The sequence below is a fragment of the Pleurodeles waltl genome, chromosome 7 (genome assembly GCF_031143425.1).
Source record: "Pleurodeles waltl isolate 20211129_DDA chromosome 7, aPleWal1.hap1.20221129, whole genome shotgun sequence".
NCBI lineage: Eukaryota > Metazoa > Chordata > Amphibia > Caudata > Salamandridae > Pleurodeles > Pleurodeles waltl.
This window is the reverse complement of record NC_090446.1, coordinates 130,758,272-130,771,474: the sequence shown is the minus strand read 5'-3', so window position 1 is coordinate 130,771,474 and position 13,203 is coordinate 130,758,272. Positions and strand designations below refer to the sequence as shown.

Sequence of the window (13,203 nt, the reverse complement as noted above, 5' to 3'; positions counted from 1 at the left end):
TACAGGGGTGCAGTTAAGTGCAGTAACCCTATACTTCCCTATATATTTACCTTCACAATATTTTTGTAGTCAATATTTTGGCTATGATATTTTTGTAGCACAATGTTTAACACTTGATATTCAGATACCAAACTTCCACATTTATAGACCTGAGTTTGGAAACATTATCTTAAGCCCTCATATGAGCTTCGCATATAGAGAATTTGTTTCAGCACGAGCAACATTCGGATGTACCATAATTGGTACTTCAGACCCTAATGGCGAGGAGACAGGCGTTTGATCCTGCAGTTGTCTGTGTGCTTTGGACAGTAAAAGTAAAAACGTATTTTTAATTTATTGCAAATTAATGGTAACTTACCTATTTTGGGTGGATGACAAGAAGCACTGCCTGTCCTGGAATTCAGGTTTATGATCTGCAGGACCCACCAGATGACAGCAGAGTGTTTCATCTATTGATCTATCTTACGGAAGAAGACAGAAGAAAATAATTGTCTTCATCAGCAGCACATGCTTGATGGCCCCGACTTGGCATTTCCATCACTCATGGTTTTTTGTAGATCCTGTCTCCATGTTGAAACTTAGATATTCCCATGAACTTCTGCTTCTATGCTTTCCGCTTTACGTTATTACGGGATGGTTAAACATGTTACTCCAAGCATATGTTCTTGTTTTTTTTTTCATGTTTAGCTTTTAGGCTTCATGAAGATCTGGTTTTCTTTTTGTGCGAAGCTACCTGAACAGTTATTACTTAGTTCAGCTGTAAAGTCTATTTTAATGTAGCCAGCCCATTAGAGCAGTGGTTCCCAACCTTTTGACTTCTGTGGACCCCCATGTTATCCTTACTGGAGCCCGGGGACCCCCACTGAATCTTTTTTGGAATCTGGGGACCCCTCACTGAGTCATTACTGAACGCTGGGGACCTAATCTGTTAATATTATTTAATTTTCTAAGCAGTCGCTGTCCCCCTGGGGAGGCTTCGTGGACCCCCAGGGGTCCCCGGACCACAGGTTGGGAACCACTGCATTAGAGTACAAAGGGGCCAGCGAGGGTACCCCTGGGACCACAGCTGTGTCTTTGTGTGGAGTACTCTCAGCCTGTTTGACACGTGACACAGCCTAATGCAGCGGAATCCAAGGTAGGCCCAAGAGGATGGGATCCTTCTCATACTTTGAAGGTGATGACTGAATATGTAAAACATGTAATATTCATTCTAGGTGAGATTGTTTTACAGGGATATCCTGAAAATATGACATTAATTGGCTTGGTGCTCTCTGATCCTAGAGGAGCCCTCTCAATTACTGAATGTTGGCTTGACACATTTCACTGATAAACATTTCTTTCTCTTATTTTAATCTTGCTGTATGCTGCCAGACTAAAGGATGAATAGGTTGTCCTATATGCAATTTATGCAGGTTTTTTTCCTGGATGAAAGCCTCCTATGTTGGATCCATACGTTGGGTCTATAAAAGCTCTCTTTCCAGTGGAGCCCAGACGGGCAGATGACAGGTCTGTTCTGGATAAGGAAGGAACCCTACGAAGGAGCATGCCACCATGGCGGATGAGGGGTTCTGCGGTTTTTTCGAAAATTATACCCCGGGCAATCTTGTGAATGTTCCAGTCATAAGGCAGGTTTGCTATACTTGTTTCTGATTTAGGTTATAGTTAAAAGGTCTATTGCAAACCTATATCCCTATATAACCAGTAAGACAGATCTGGCACCTTCTGAAAGATTTTGCAGCAACGCAACATCTATATTGAGCCGCTGGTTAGCGGTTGGTTTGGAAGATACCTGCCCGTTTCAGAGATATAGTTCCTGCGGGCACTGTTGAAGTTATGTAACAATGGGTCCAGCCTTAAACCAATTGTCTCATAAAACAAAAGAGCAAATATTCTAAATTCTCACAGATGCCAAGCAGAAATATGTTTTCCTTTCCAATGTAGGACTGGGTATGAGAGGGGCGCTTTAAAAGAGCATCAATTTCTATGAACAAGGAGAGAATGTTGTTAATTTTTATTGCCTGTAATAATTTACGGATAATCCTTCCTACCTTGTTAAAACAAGAAATCCGCTTTCGACAGAGGGGTGAAGAGAACTTAAAAAGAGTGTCCACGTCCCCCTAGCCACATTACCTCATTCAACCACTCACCCCTTTGACCCTGAAAGAAAGGAAATCATCAGAGTTCTTTGGTCTGGTCATCTGGGAGCTGGATAATCCACAGTGGCTCCAGACGCACATTTTTTGGCACACTCCCACTGCACTGCATTCTAAGGAAAACTTTAGGGCGGTGCGACCGGTGCAGCCGCACCTAACGCTGACTTTGGTTGGGGGCGCTGTGTTTAAAAATAACTTATGGGCTTAAAGGAAGTGTACAGTACTTCCCGGGGCGCCTAGCAGTTTTCAGGCAACAGTAAACTTGTCAAAATGACATTGATGATTAATGTTCCTGCTGGTGAGAGATCGGAATGTTTGTGGGGAAGGAGGTGAGATGGGGGGGGGGGGGCACAAAAAGACGGTCGCACCGGGCGCCACCAGCGCTAAAGCTGCCCTGTTGCATGCGTTATATTGCAGACAGTGTTACATACATGCAACAGGACCCAGTTGAGGCAGCAGATTCCTAACTTAGCTTTTTCCCACCTAAAATGATTCCCATGTCAAAGCAGTCAATGGGGAGAAACAACCTTGCAGGCTCTTCGTTCCTGTTTCCAAATGTTGCCTTGTATGATATTGCATCCATTACATCGACCTAACCAGTACATCTCTAAGTAAGTATTGCCCAGTGGAAGTAGAGGTAGAATAATAATACATTCAACACGCATGCGCAGTGGTAGACTATGACCTCGATGCTAAATTGTTGTAGGCCGAGTAGGTGATATTGACCTTGATATTGTGTCCTACGATCACTGTAATACTGCAGGAGAACTTAGGAAGCTTGAAAGGGGCAAACAAATGCTAGGGAAGGTGGCCCGGCCTACAGTCTTCCGGGCTGACAAAATCACCTCCCAAGCTACAGGTACTGAGAAGGTTGTGTGCAGAGGTGGTGAGGATGGCACACTCTCAAATACGCATCATACTATCCTCAGCCATGGGCATCACAGTGAAGCTGAACTTAAATCCATTATGGGGAAATGTTACTGATCTGCAGCAGTGGATTAAAAGGTGGTAATGCCTCTCTCTAAACACCACTTTCTTTTGTTGGAAGGGTGATTAGTAGCCATTTTATCTAAACCTGGGGTACCAGTGCATTTTACAGCAGGAGTGAGGTCCTTGAGATGCCAAGAAAACATGCAGACATAGACAAACAACCGAATGCAAGGGGGAGGGGGCTGACGGATTCAAAACCATGGAAAAGGGCCCCCTGACTAAAAAAGATACTGGAGCGGGACAGGGAAAGAATCAACAAAAGAAAAAATGGCAACACCCCCACCTCCAAACTATAGGTACTACATAAAGAATACAAAAGCATGCTAAAATACCTTAAGTAACAATGAACCTGTATATTCTTTATTGTAAAAATGTTTGATATCAAAACTGATCCATCAAAATGCACAAAAAATACTTATAGATTGTCACAATAAGTTTCAGCCCCACTCCTAATTTTAAAAGCACACATCACTCATTTAATTACATTCACACACCATACCACGCATCATATCTTCATGCCATACCATGCCATATATTAGTGCCAGACTCTCCCAACTAAAACCCAATTTGAAACCCCACCAAACCAGTGTTATACAAAAAAAATTAGGCATTTATTATAGAACATCAAAAATACCCTCCAATCATAGAAGTTATTTTGAAATTCCATAGTATGTTATTGTTATTCTCCTCCAAATCTTCACCCCTTTTCATTTCTGCCTCTGAGTCTTAAAGCCCTGCTATGTTAACGGTCTGTTCCCTACAAGCCGCCCTTTCTGTTTTTGCCACCTCACACATTGAAACCGCCAGCCGGCACCGCGGTCATCTCCTGGCTGGACCGGCCTCTTCTTTCCAGTAGTTCTTTCCGGCTTCAACCCACTCTACTGCATACTGGAGCCCATCCCAACTCCACCTTCTCGTCAGATCACTGACAGACTATTGGAAACAGAAATATCATGTGGACAGAACATCATATAAAAAATAACGAGGACCAAAATATCGAGAAGGTAAGTGCAGATTGCAAAGTATAGATTTACTATTCTAAACTCCAGATCTGCGTACCTCAAAGATATTATATATTGTTAAGGTACATATATGCAGAGTTATATATAGTAAAACTTTGGTTACCTATAGAAACTTAGCTTCACACTATTTTTGCCGTCGATATTCTTCACATAATTTTTCCTCCACACTATATTTCTTCTCCGATATTTTGTCAAAACACCTTTCTGATCCCTTCACCAAACCTCACAAGATTTCAAGATGACTCCATTTCTCCAAAGACATGAAGTCATGCGGCCCAAGTTTTCACAAAAATCCCTGATGCTTTCTGGATGTTAAATTCCTGGTTCACTTATGAAAATCTATTGCACTAACATCTGGAAACAATGATTTGTAGTGAGAAAAAAGACTAAGTGCTGCAGCAGTGTGACCTTGTTGGTGTGGAGCCAGGGCTTAATTTGAGCCGGTGGTTTCCGGTTCGTGGCACCGGCACTTATTTTTGAGGGCCGGCACTTTTTTTTTTGCCTCAAGCGCAAGCATTTACTACAAGCGAAAGATACATATAGGAAAGGAGGAAAGGAAAAACGAAAAAGCGTCACAAAGGGAGGAAGCTGCAATAGTGAGCTGAAGGGGCAGAAAGTGTATGGAAATTGATTAAAAAGGCCCGAGATGGCTTCAGGATTATGCTGCCTCAATATTCCATGCTCGCATAGTTAACTGCAGCAGCTGCGTGTTTCAGATGAGAGCTTTGGGCATCAGCACGTTTTTATTTCCAAATTATTCACTGCGTGGAGGTGTCTGATAAACTTGACCAGAAAGAAAGGCAAGGTCAAGAAACCTGGCGCCCGGGTACTTGGGCCCAGTTGGTTGCCCTTCTGCAGTTACTGAGCCCCACAGGCCCCCTCAAGCTCTTTGTTTATGGCAGTTAACGCCCCCATCGTTATCCCGGAAAGAGGGACATACCATCTGGCCCAGAATGTTTTCTTTGATAATCATTGTCACTCTGGAAAATCGCAGCGTCCCTATCTCATCCCAAAGGGTTGTTCTTGTGATTGCAGTCTTCATGCACTCCCACTCAAAGCGCTTTGAGGTGGCGTCCGAATGCGTGGTGCGCCTTACAAATACATTAAACAACCCTTGGCGCATCTCTGAAGCACGCGCAGCACCCACCGGGCTGTCCCGCTTCTAACAGCAAATGGATCAGAAAGCTTTATCGACTAAGGCCGCCGGTCATCATTTTTTTTTTAAACATCTTCCCACTTGTCTACAAATACTTCAACCCAAGTATTCGTTTATCTTAAACGCTCTGCTGCAAGTGCCCCCTCCGGGGACAATAGCCCCCTCCCCAGCCCGCCGCCCACAGCCTGGCAGCAGTGGCGTGGGCTGTGCACAGGTGGGTAAGTCCTTCCTTAATGCCCTTTCTTCCTGTCCCCCTCCCCCCGTCTCCCCTCCCGCCCTGTGTACAGAGCGCCGTCACACGCCGCCTGCTTGGGGAAGAAATGCTTCCCTCAGCAATTTTTCACACTTCCCTGGAACGCCGAGCAAGGTTATTTTCAGAAGAACAGCCTGAGCCCGGCGTCTATTCTTGCACTCCCCCTCCTCCCCCCCCCGCAAGCCTCCCCCTCCACCTCACTCCTCGCACCCCCTCCCTCTCTTCGTGTGACTCCTCTGGTTGTCTCTCTTTTAACCCCTCTTCGCTCACTCTCCCCAATAACCCCCCCTTCACCTCTCCCCCCCACTTCACTCGCCCCTCCATCTTTTTTTGTCTTTCCCTCGCCTCCTGTTTTCTCCTGCACGTGCCTCTCTGTCGTTCTTTTGTGGCCTCGCTCTCGTTGTGATCTTCCCCGTTCTTGATTTCTTCTTTCGCTCTCCTCTCATTGTCTCCCTTCCTATGTTACCTCTTTCTCTCCCTTCCATCTATTTCAGTTCCTTACTCCCCCCCCCTTGCCACTCCTCTCTGCCCCATCCTTCTCCTCCTGTTTCTCTCTCCCTCGCCATCTCTCACCCTCCCTCCTTTCTTCTCCTCGTCCTTTTCCCCACATCTCCCACTCTCCCCGTTTCTCCATCTCTCACTCCCCTCTTCCTTCTATTCCCCATCGTTCTCCCTCCTGCCCCCCCTCCCCCCCGTTACTCTCCCCCTCTGTCTGTTTCTCTGTGCCTCTCACCCCCCACGCCTCGATAGACCCAATCAACGGTTTAGCTCTTGTAGCAGTGTTTTCCGTCTTCTAGTCACACTTTTGGCGCTTCTGAGGTTCCGTAGGGGCTGCTTCTACCTCTGGAAGATGCTGTGGGCCCCGGGTCAGCGATGGAGCACGAGGATGAAGCAAGTGGTGCACAGTAGAGCCATGTGTGTGATCCTGGGCTGGTAACAGAGCGGGAGAGCGGCCTCAAGGTCAGGGCTGGGGTACACTGGCAATAAACATGGGCTGCTGAAGTCCAGGAAGGAGCTACGTTATCAGGCCTCTGCCTGTGGTCCCGTGATGAAACGGGGCGGCTCGAAGCCAGGATAGGGGGCATTGGTTGCTCTGGCTGTGTGATCCATTAAGGGAGCACGGAGGGCCGGGGTCATGAGTGAAGTGCATTAGCAGAGCTGCGCGCGTGACCCTGGCCTGGTAATGGATAGGAGGGGGCGCTGAGGGTCAGAATTAGAGATACTTTGACCGAGGTGACTACGTCTTCCCGAAAAAATAGCAATGTTCTGTGAGCCCAGGGAAAGGGACCCAGAGGTGCTGAGCGCCTGGAGGGGTGTGCAGTGTACCCCCCCCCCCTGCCCTCCGAAAGGTTTGTCTGTCTCTCTCACACACACTGTGTGTGTCTCCCTCAGTCTCACACCATGGGCCTGATTACGACCTTGGCGGAGAGGATTGCTGCGTCCCACCGCCGTAGTACAAGTTCCGTTATAGCCCACGGAACTTGTAACGCGGCGGACGGACATCCGTCACATTTGGGACGCGTAATCCTCTCCGTCAAGGTCGTAACCAGCCCCTGTGTCTCTCTCACTCTCTAACCGCTCTCTCACTCTGTATGTCTCTCTCTGCCTCCTCTCACTCTCTCTCACTCTCCATATCTTTGTCTCGCTCTCAGTCTCATGAATCTGTCTGTTGCTCTCTCACTCAAAGTTACTCTGTATTTCTCTCTGTCTCTTTGTCTCTCATTCTACATGTCTGTCTCTGTCTCTAGCTCTCTCTCTATCACACACTCTCCAAGTCTCTCTTACTCTGTATGCCTCTCTTTCTCTCATCCTATATGTCTCTCTCACTCTCTCCGTATCACTCTCTATGTCTCTCTCTTTCCCTCTCCCTTTGTGTCTCTCTCTCACTCTCCCACACACTCTATGTCTCTCTCTTACTCTCTAGTTCTCTCCCTCTCTCCCTCTGTCTCTCCACTCACTCTCTCTCTCTATTTCTCTCACACTCTCTATGTCTCTCTTTCTCACTCTGCATGTCTCTCTCTCTGTCTCTCTACCCCTCCCCCTCCGGCCGGCCACAGGTCGGAGATGACGAGCCCCAGCTGTGCGGGCCTGCGCGTTGGGACGGCGGGGTTGCTACAGGTGCCCCCCAGTTTACGCCTCTCGAAGGAACCCCACATCTTCCCCAAGGGCTGAGTGTGTGTGCGGATTACCGGCCCTCTTCCAGATGGTGTCCGATCAGAGAAGGGTGCAGAAAAGGGGCGAGACAGCTGCGGTGGGGGCTCTGATAAAGGGCGTGAGAAAAAGGCCTGTCCAAGATCCCAAGGACATTGGGTTGTTTGCGTGTTGGGGCACGGGCGGAGGGAACCCGGGGCAGAGAATGAGAGAGTCCTAGGGCCCAGGGGAAGGGGACCCGGGGCAGAGAATGAGAGAGTCCTAGGGCCCAGGGGAAGGGAACCCGGGGCAGAGAATGAGAGAGTTCTAGAGCACAGAGGAAGGGAACCCGGGGCAGAGAATGAGAGAGTCTTAGGGCACAGAGGAAGGGAACCTTGTGCATAGAGAAGGGGGGGGGGGGGGGGGCTGGGGCAGAAGGGAAGGGGACCTGAGGCAGAGAATGAGAGTCCTAGGGCACAGAGGAAGGGGACCCGGGGCAGAGAATGAGAGAGTCCTAGGGCCCAGGGGAAGGGAACCCGGGGCAGAGAATGAGAGAGTTCTAGAGCACAGAGGAAGGGGACCCGGGGCAGAGAATGAGAGAGTCCTAGGGCCCAGGGGAAGGGAACCCGGGGCAGAGAATGAGAGAGTTCTAGAGCACAGAGGAAGGGGACCCGGGGCAGAGAATGAGAGAGTCTTAGGGCACAGAGGAAGGGGACCCGGGGCAGAGAATGAGAGAGTCCTAGGGCACATAGGAAGGGGACCCGGGGCAGAGAATGAGAGAGTCCTGGGGCCCAGTGGAAGGGAACCCGGGGTAGAGAATGAGAGAGTCCTAGGGCACGGAGGAAGGGACCCTATGGCCGAGAATGAGAGAGTCCTAGGGCCCAGGGGAAAGGGACCCGGGGCAGAGAATGAGAGACTCCTAGGGCACAGAGGAAGGAGACCTGTGGCAGAGAATGAGAGAGTCCTAGGGCACAGAGGAAGGGGACCCGGGGCAGAGAATGAGAGACTCCTAGGGCACAGAGGAAGGAGACCTGTGGCAGAGAATGAGAGAGTCCTAGGGCACAGAGGAAGGGAGCCTGGAGCAGAGAATAAGAGAGTCCTAGGGCACAGAGGAAGGGGACCCGGGGCAGAGAATGAGAGAGTCCTAGGACACAAAGGACGGGGACCTGGTGCATAGGGGGTGGGGGGCTAGGGCACATAGGAAGGGAACCCGAGGCAAAGAAGAGAAAGTCCTAGGGCATAGAGGGAGAGAACCTGGGGCGCATAGGGAAAGAATCTGAGGGCAGAGAGGAGGGTGGCCTATGGCACAAACGAGTGCGCCTAGGGCACAGAGGGAAATAGTCATGGGGCACTGTGGGAATGTGGTCCTTGGCACAGAAAGAAATAGTCTAGGGCACACAAAGCAGGGAACCTGGGGCTGGGGTACAGAGGGAATGAGTCCTAGGGCACAATGGGAGAGGGCCTGGGGCACAGAGGGAGGGGGCCTAGGGCACGGGGAAAGAGTCCTTAGGGCGCAAAGGGGAAGAGTCTAGCGCCCAGTGGGAGAAGGCCTGGGGCAGAAAGGTAGAAGCCGTTTGTACAGAGGGAACGAGTCATATGGAACAGAGGGGAGGGAATCGGGGCCAGAGGTATGGCCTTATGTAAAGAGGAGGAGGTGAGGCGCAGAGGAAGGAGCATGAGGTACAAAGGAAGGGACCTTGGAAACGGAGAAAGAGAGGGGGTACAGGTGAAGGGTCTGGGCCACAGTAGAAATGTGTGAAGTTCACAGACTAAGGCAAACGAGGGCACAGAGACCTGCGGTGGACCGGAAATGAACCGGAAATTTACCTTGGGCCTTCTGGATGCTGCATGAGATATAGGGGAAGGGGTCGTGGGGCTCAGTGGGATGGGAGCAGTAGCCAAAACGGAAGGGGCCTAGGATTGAGCGGGAGGGGGCATGGGGCACAGGTGAAGGGGGGCGGAGCGCAGGAAGAGTGGGCCTTGGGCACAGCGGAAGGGAGCATGGGCGCAGAGGAAGGGCCTGTGGCACGGATGAAATGAGGCGCAGCACAAAGGGGCCCTGGTCAGAGAGGTATGATGGGAGGGGCCACGAAGGAAGGTGGGTGAAGAACAGGGGAGTGGATCAGTGGCACAGAGGAAGCGCACGAGTGCCACGGGAAAGCCAATGTGGAGTGGAGAAAGAGGGCGTGAACACAGAAAAAGGACCAGGGGCAGGGCGAAAGTAGTCATAGGGCACAAGCGAATGAACATGTGAGTCAGGAATGAGCCCCAGGGACAGAGGAAGAGAGCCTCTTGCGCAGAGGAAGGGCTTGGAGCCCAGAATATTGGGATGGGACTCGAAGGAATGAAGAGGACGCAGAGAAATGGCCTCAGCTGCTCTTGTGTTAACATCCTCAGTGGGCCTCACCAAAGCCTTCATATCTGTGCGTCGGCCAGCCAGCGTGAAATTTAAAGGATGTCGGTGGCATCGTTTTGTGTTACGTCACTTGTGTGCTGCCCAGCGGAAACGGCACTGGGGTACAGGCGAGATGTGTATGTATCACAGGGTCACAGAGGAAGAATAGATCATGCACCGGGGTTGGGGCAAGGGGTATAGAGTCTAGAGAATGGAGACACGGGGGTGCGGAGAGATGAACTAGGCACATGAGGGGACATCCATGGGGGCCTGAATGAAGGGGGTGGGGCTTAGAAGGGGACTTGGGGCACAAAGAGTGGGGGTATCTAGCGTGGAAAACGAAGACCAGGGACACAAAGGAGGACACGCATCCAGCTCAGCGAAAGGGGGCCTGGTACAGGGGGAAAGGACCTGTGGCACGGAGGAAGAGTGGATGAGAGAGGGGGGGTTAGGTACAAAGAAGGGGCCCTGGGTACAGAGAATGTGGAGGGCAGAGGGGGAAGGGGGGAGATGGCGGAGACATGGAGCTGAAACAGAGGGCATGAAGCAGAAGGATTCTAGGGTACAGATTCAAGGGTACTGCAGGCCCCATCCTGTACTCTCCCTCCAAGCCTGACCCAGGCTCCCTCCCGTTCCATCACAGCACAGTGCGGGCCACACCACATACCAGCACACCTCGGCGCTTGTACAACAGCCGATGACTTCCGGTCAGGGATAGTAGCATGCCCTCTAAGGCTTGTCACCGCATACCACCACAGCTCCACTCCACTCCACTCCCTGTTCATATCGCCCCAGCTCGGGACTTCCACCGAAGCCCGATACAGCCCCATCACCGCAGTCCAGCTTACCTTCCGTCACACCCCCTTGATTTCCGGTCTGAGACAGTAATCACAACACAGCACAGTTCAGCACACCTCCCGTCCCAGGACACCTTGCAGTCCTCCTCATCACAACTCGAGGCACGCCATCACCGACCGGACAGACCGCTCACCTCCCAGCACAGCCCACAACAGTTCAACACACCCTTCATATAAGAACGCACCGTCCCTTATTTCTCATCACAGCCTTGCACACCTGACATCGCCGCCCCGCTCCCCCAGGTACTTTCACGGCTGCCCAAAATACCCCATTATAGATCAAGATGTCTTACCTCACGCCCAGGACCCGTGGTAGCTCCCGTTAAGGGCCCGTGCGTGGCTCGTGCACGTGCCACCAGACAGGAGTACGCCTCCCATCACTAGTCCCTCCGTAGTTCACCACCACAGCCCACCTCCCGCCACAGGCCAGTACCCCACCGTAGTCCGGCGCAGCCCATGGCCTCAGTGCGCCTGCCATTCCAGCTCTACATCTCCCATCGCAGCGCTATCTACCTTCCATCGCAGCCCAGCATGTTGCGCATAGAGGTCCCGAGACACGTGCACGCGCCCCTTTAATTCCCATACCCCGCACCCACGCACCCCCAAAGTGAACAGCGACTCACCATGGTCACTGGCCGGGACCCCCAGGCTGGCGAGCGTCTGGCCCAGCACGTACGAATCCTCCAGCAGGTGGTAGTTGGGGGGCCCTCCCCCGCCCGACTGAAAATCATCCAATTTTATCTTTTTCACGAGGAACGAGCGTGGCATATTTCCTCACTGGAGGGCGCCGATAAATGTCCTTCTTGTGACCCAGAAATCTGTCCCCCCAGGAGATGGGACCAGCCGCAGAAGCCCGGTGCTTGCTGTGGAGCCCTGGTTCAGCACTGGACAGCGCCTACTTGTCTGCAGGAGCTGGAGAGAGGGAGGGCAGAGAGGAGCCGGGTGGGAGGGAGGGCGTCGCCTGCACTGGCTGAGCTCAGCAGCGCCGCCTTTATATGGGGCTCCGGGCCGAGATCAGGTGGTCTGCGCGATGGAGCTGGCTAGCTCCCTAATCCATCAAAAGTCCCCCAGGACAATCACCACATCACCAATGAACCGGCTGTGCGGGGAGGGGGAGGAGGGGGCAATTGCCTCTCCGCCTCAGACAAAAACAGGGATACGTCAAGGGCCCTCCAAACAATGGGTGCCAGACTTGGCGAGGGGTACCCCGGCTAGGTCGACAGAAGCGGCGTAAAGGCAACACTACTCCCCTCAAGACGGAAAAACACCACTACAACTATAATGGCGTTTTTTTGTCTAGCGCCTAAACAGTAACACTGCCTCGTGTTTCATCCAGCACTAGCCGCTGCAGACTTTTCTTAGTAGTGCAGGCAATAACACGTAGTGATATATCGCCCAACTTATTTCTCGGTTATCGGCTCTAGCAGGCTTAAAGTTCGAGTTCGCCTGTTGCAGATATCTGCAGAAAGCGCCAATAACAGTATTGATTCAAGGGTAGTGATTCAGGTCATCCTCTGAGTGGAATTATCCTGGTCACGGTGACACGTTTCAATACTTTTTGCCATATCCTGGCTGTCTAATATATTTTGAGATCGAATACATTATGAGCTCTTTTTAAGTTGGTCATGTCCCTGGCATTTTAAAACGCCCCTTTTCTAAATGTATTTTCAGGCGAACGAAACGTCATGCACCCTGACGCATATTACTACCGGACGTGCGTTTAGCGCACAGCAAACCTGGAATTGTATATTGGCGCTTAAGCGTAGGTGTCACCATTCCATTCAAGACTAAACTATAACTGTTTTATCTACCTCGGAGGATGAAAGGTGGAGTCGGATTCCGCTTTTGCCTGTTGACTGCACACTGGTGTGTTCGGCAGGGACCCGCGGCACTTTACTCCTGCAAGTGTACGCACGTTCTGCAGTTTCTTATTTACTCCAGGTCCAGCGCTCTCCCCTTCCTTTAGATATTGTTTAAGACTACGACTGCCCTCTTAGCCCCCCAGAAGAAACAGAATACATCTTTTATAAGCAACTTTAGCAATTTTATATTCATACCTATGTAGGAGTACTTTTGTCTTTCCGTTTCACATGTTCAGACGGTGGTCATCATTTGTATGTATTTCTCCAGCTGCGTCTTCGTTTTGTCTGTAGTAACGAAACCTGTTATCTGCACCTGCGTTCAGTTCACTTGCGGGGTTTGCTGTTTACACCTTACAATTATTCTCACCAATACTGGCGCGATTGT

The 13,203-nt window shown here is 50.9% G+C and overlaps 1 protein-coding gene across 1 annotated transcript in view; it reads right to left on the bottom strand.

Annotated features, from left to right (window-relative positions):
• SCRT2 (scratch family transcriptional repressor 2) overlaps positions 1-12,059 on the bottom strand; it is a 33,326-nt gene extending 21,267 nt beyond the window's left edge. The window contains exon 1 of the mRNA XM_069243311.1: positions 11,580-12,059. Coding sequence (XP_069099412.1) covers positions 11,580-11,724 — 145 coding nt within the window. The 5' untranslated portion in view covers positions 11,725-12,059. The remainder of the gene's footprint in view (positions 1-11,579) is intronic.
• Positions 12,060-13,203: the final 1,144 nt, after the last annotated feature.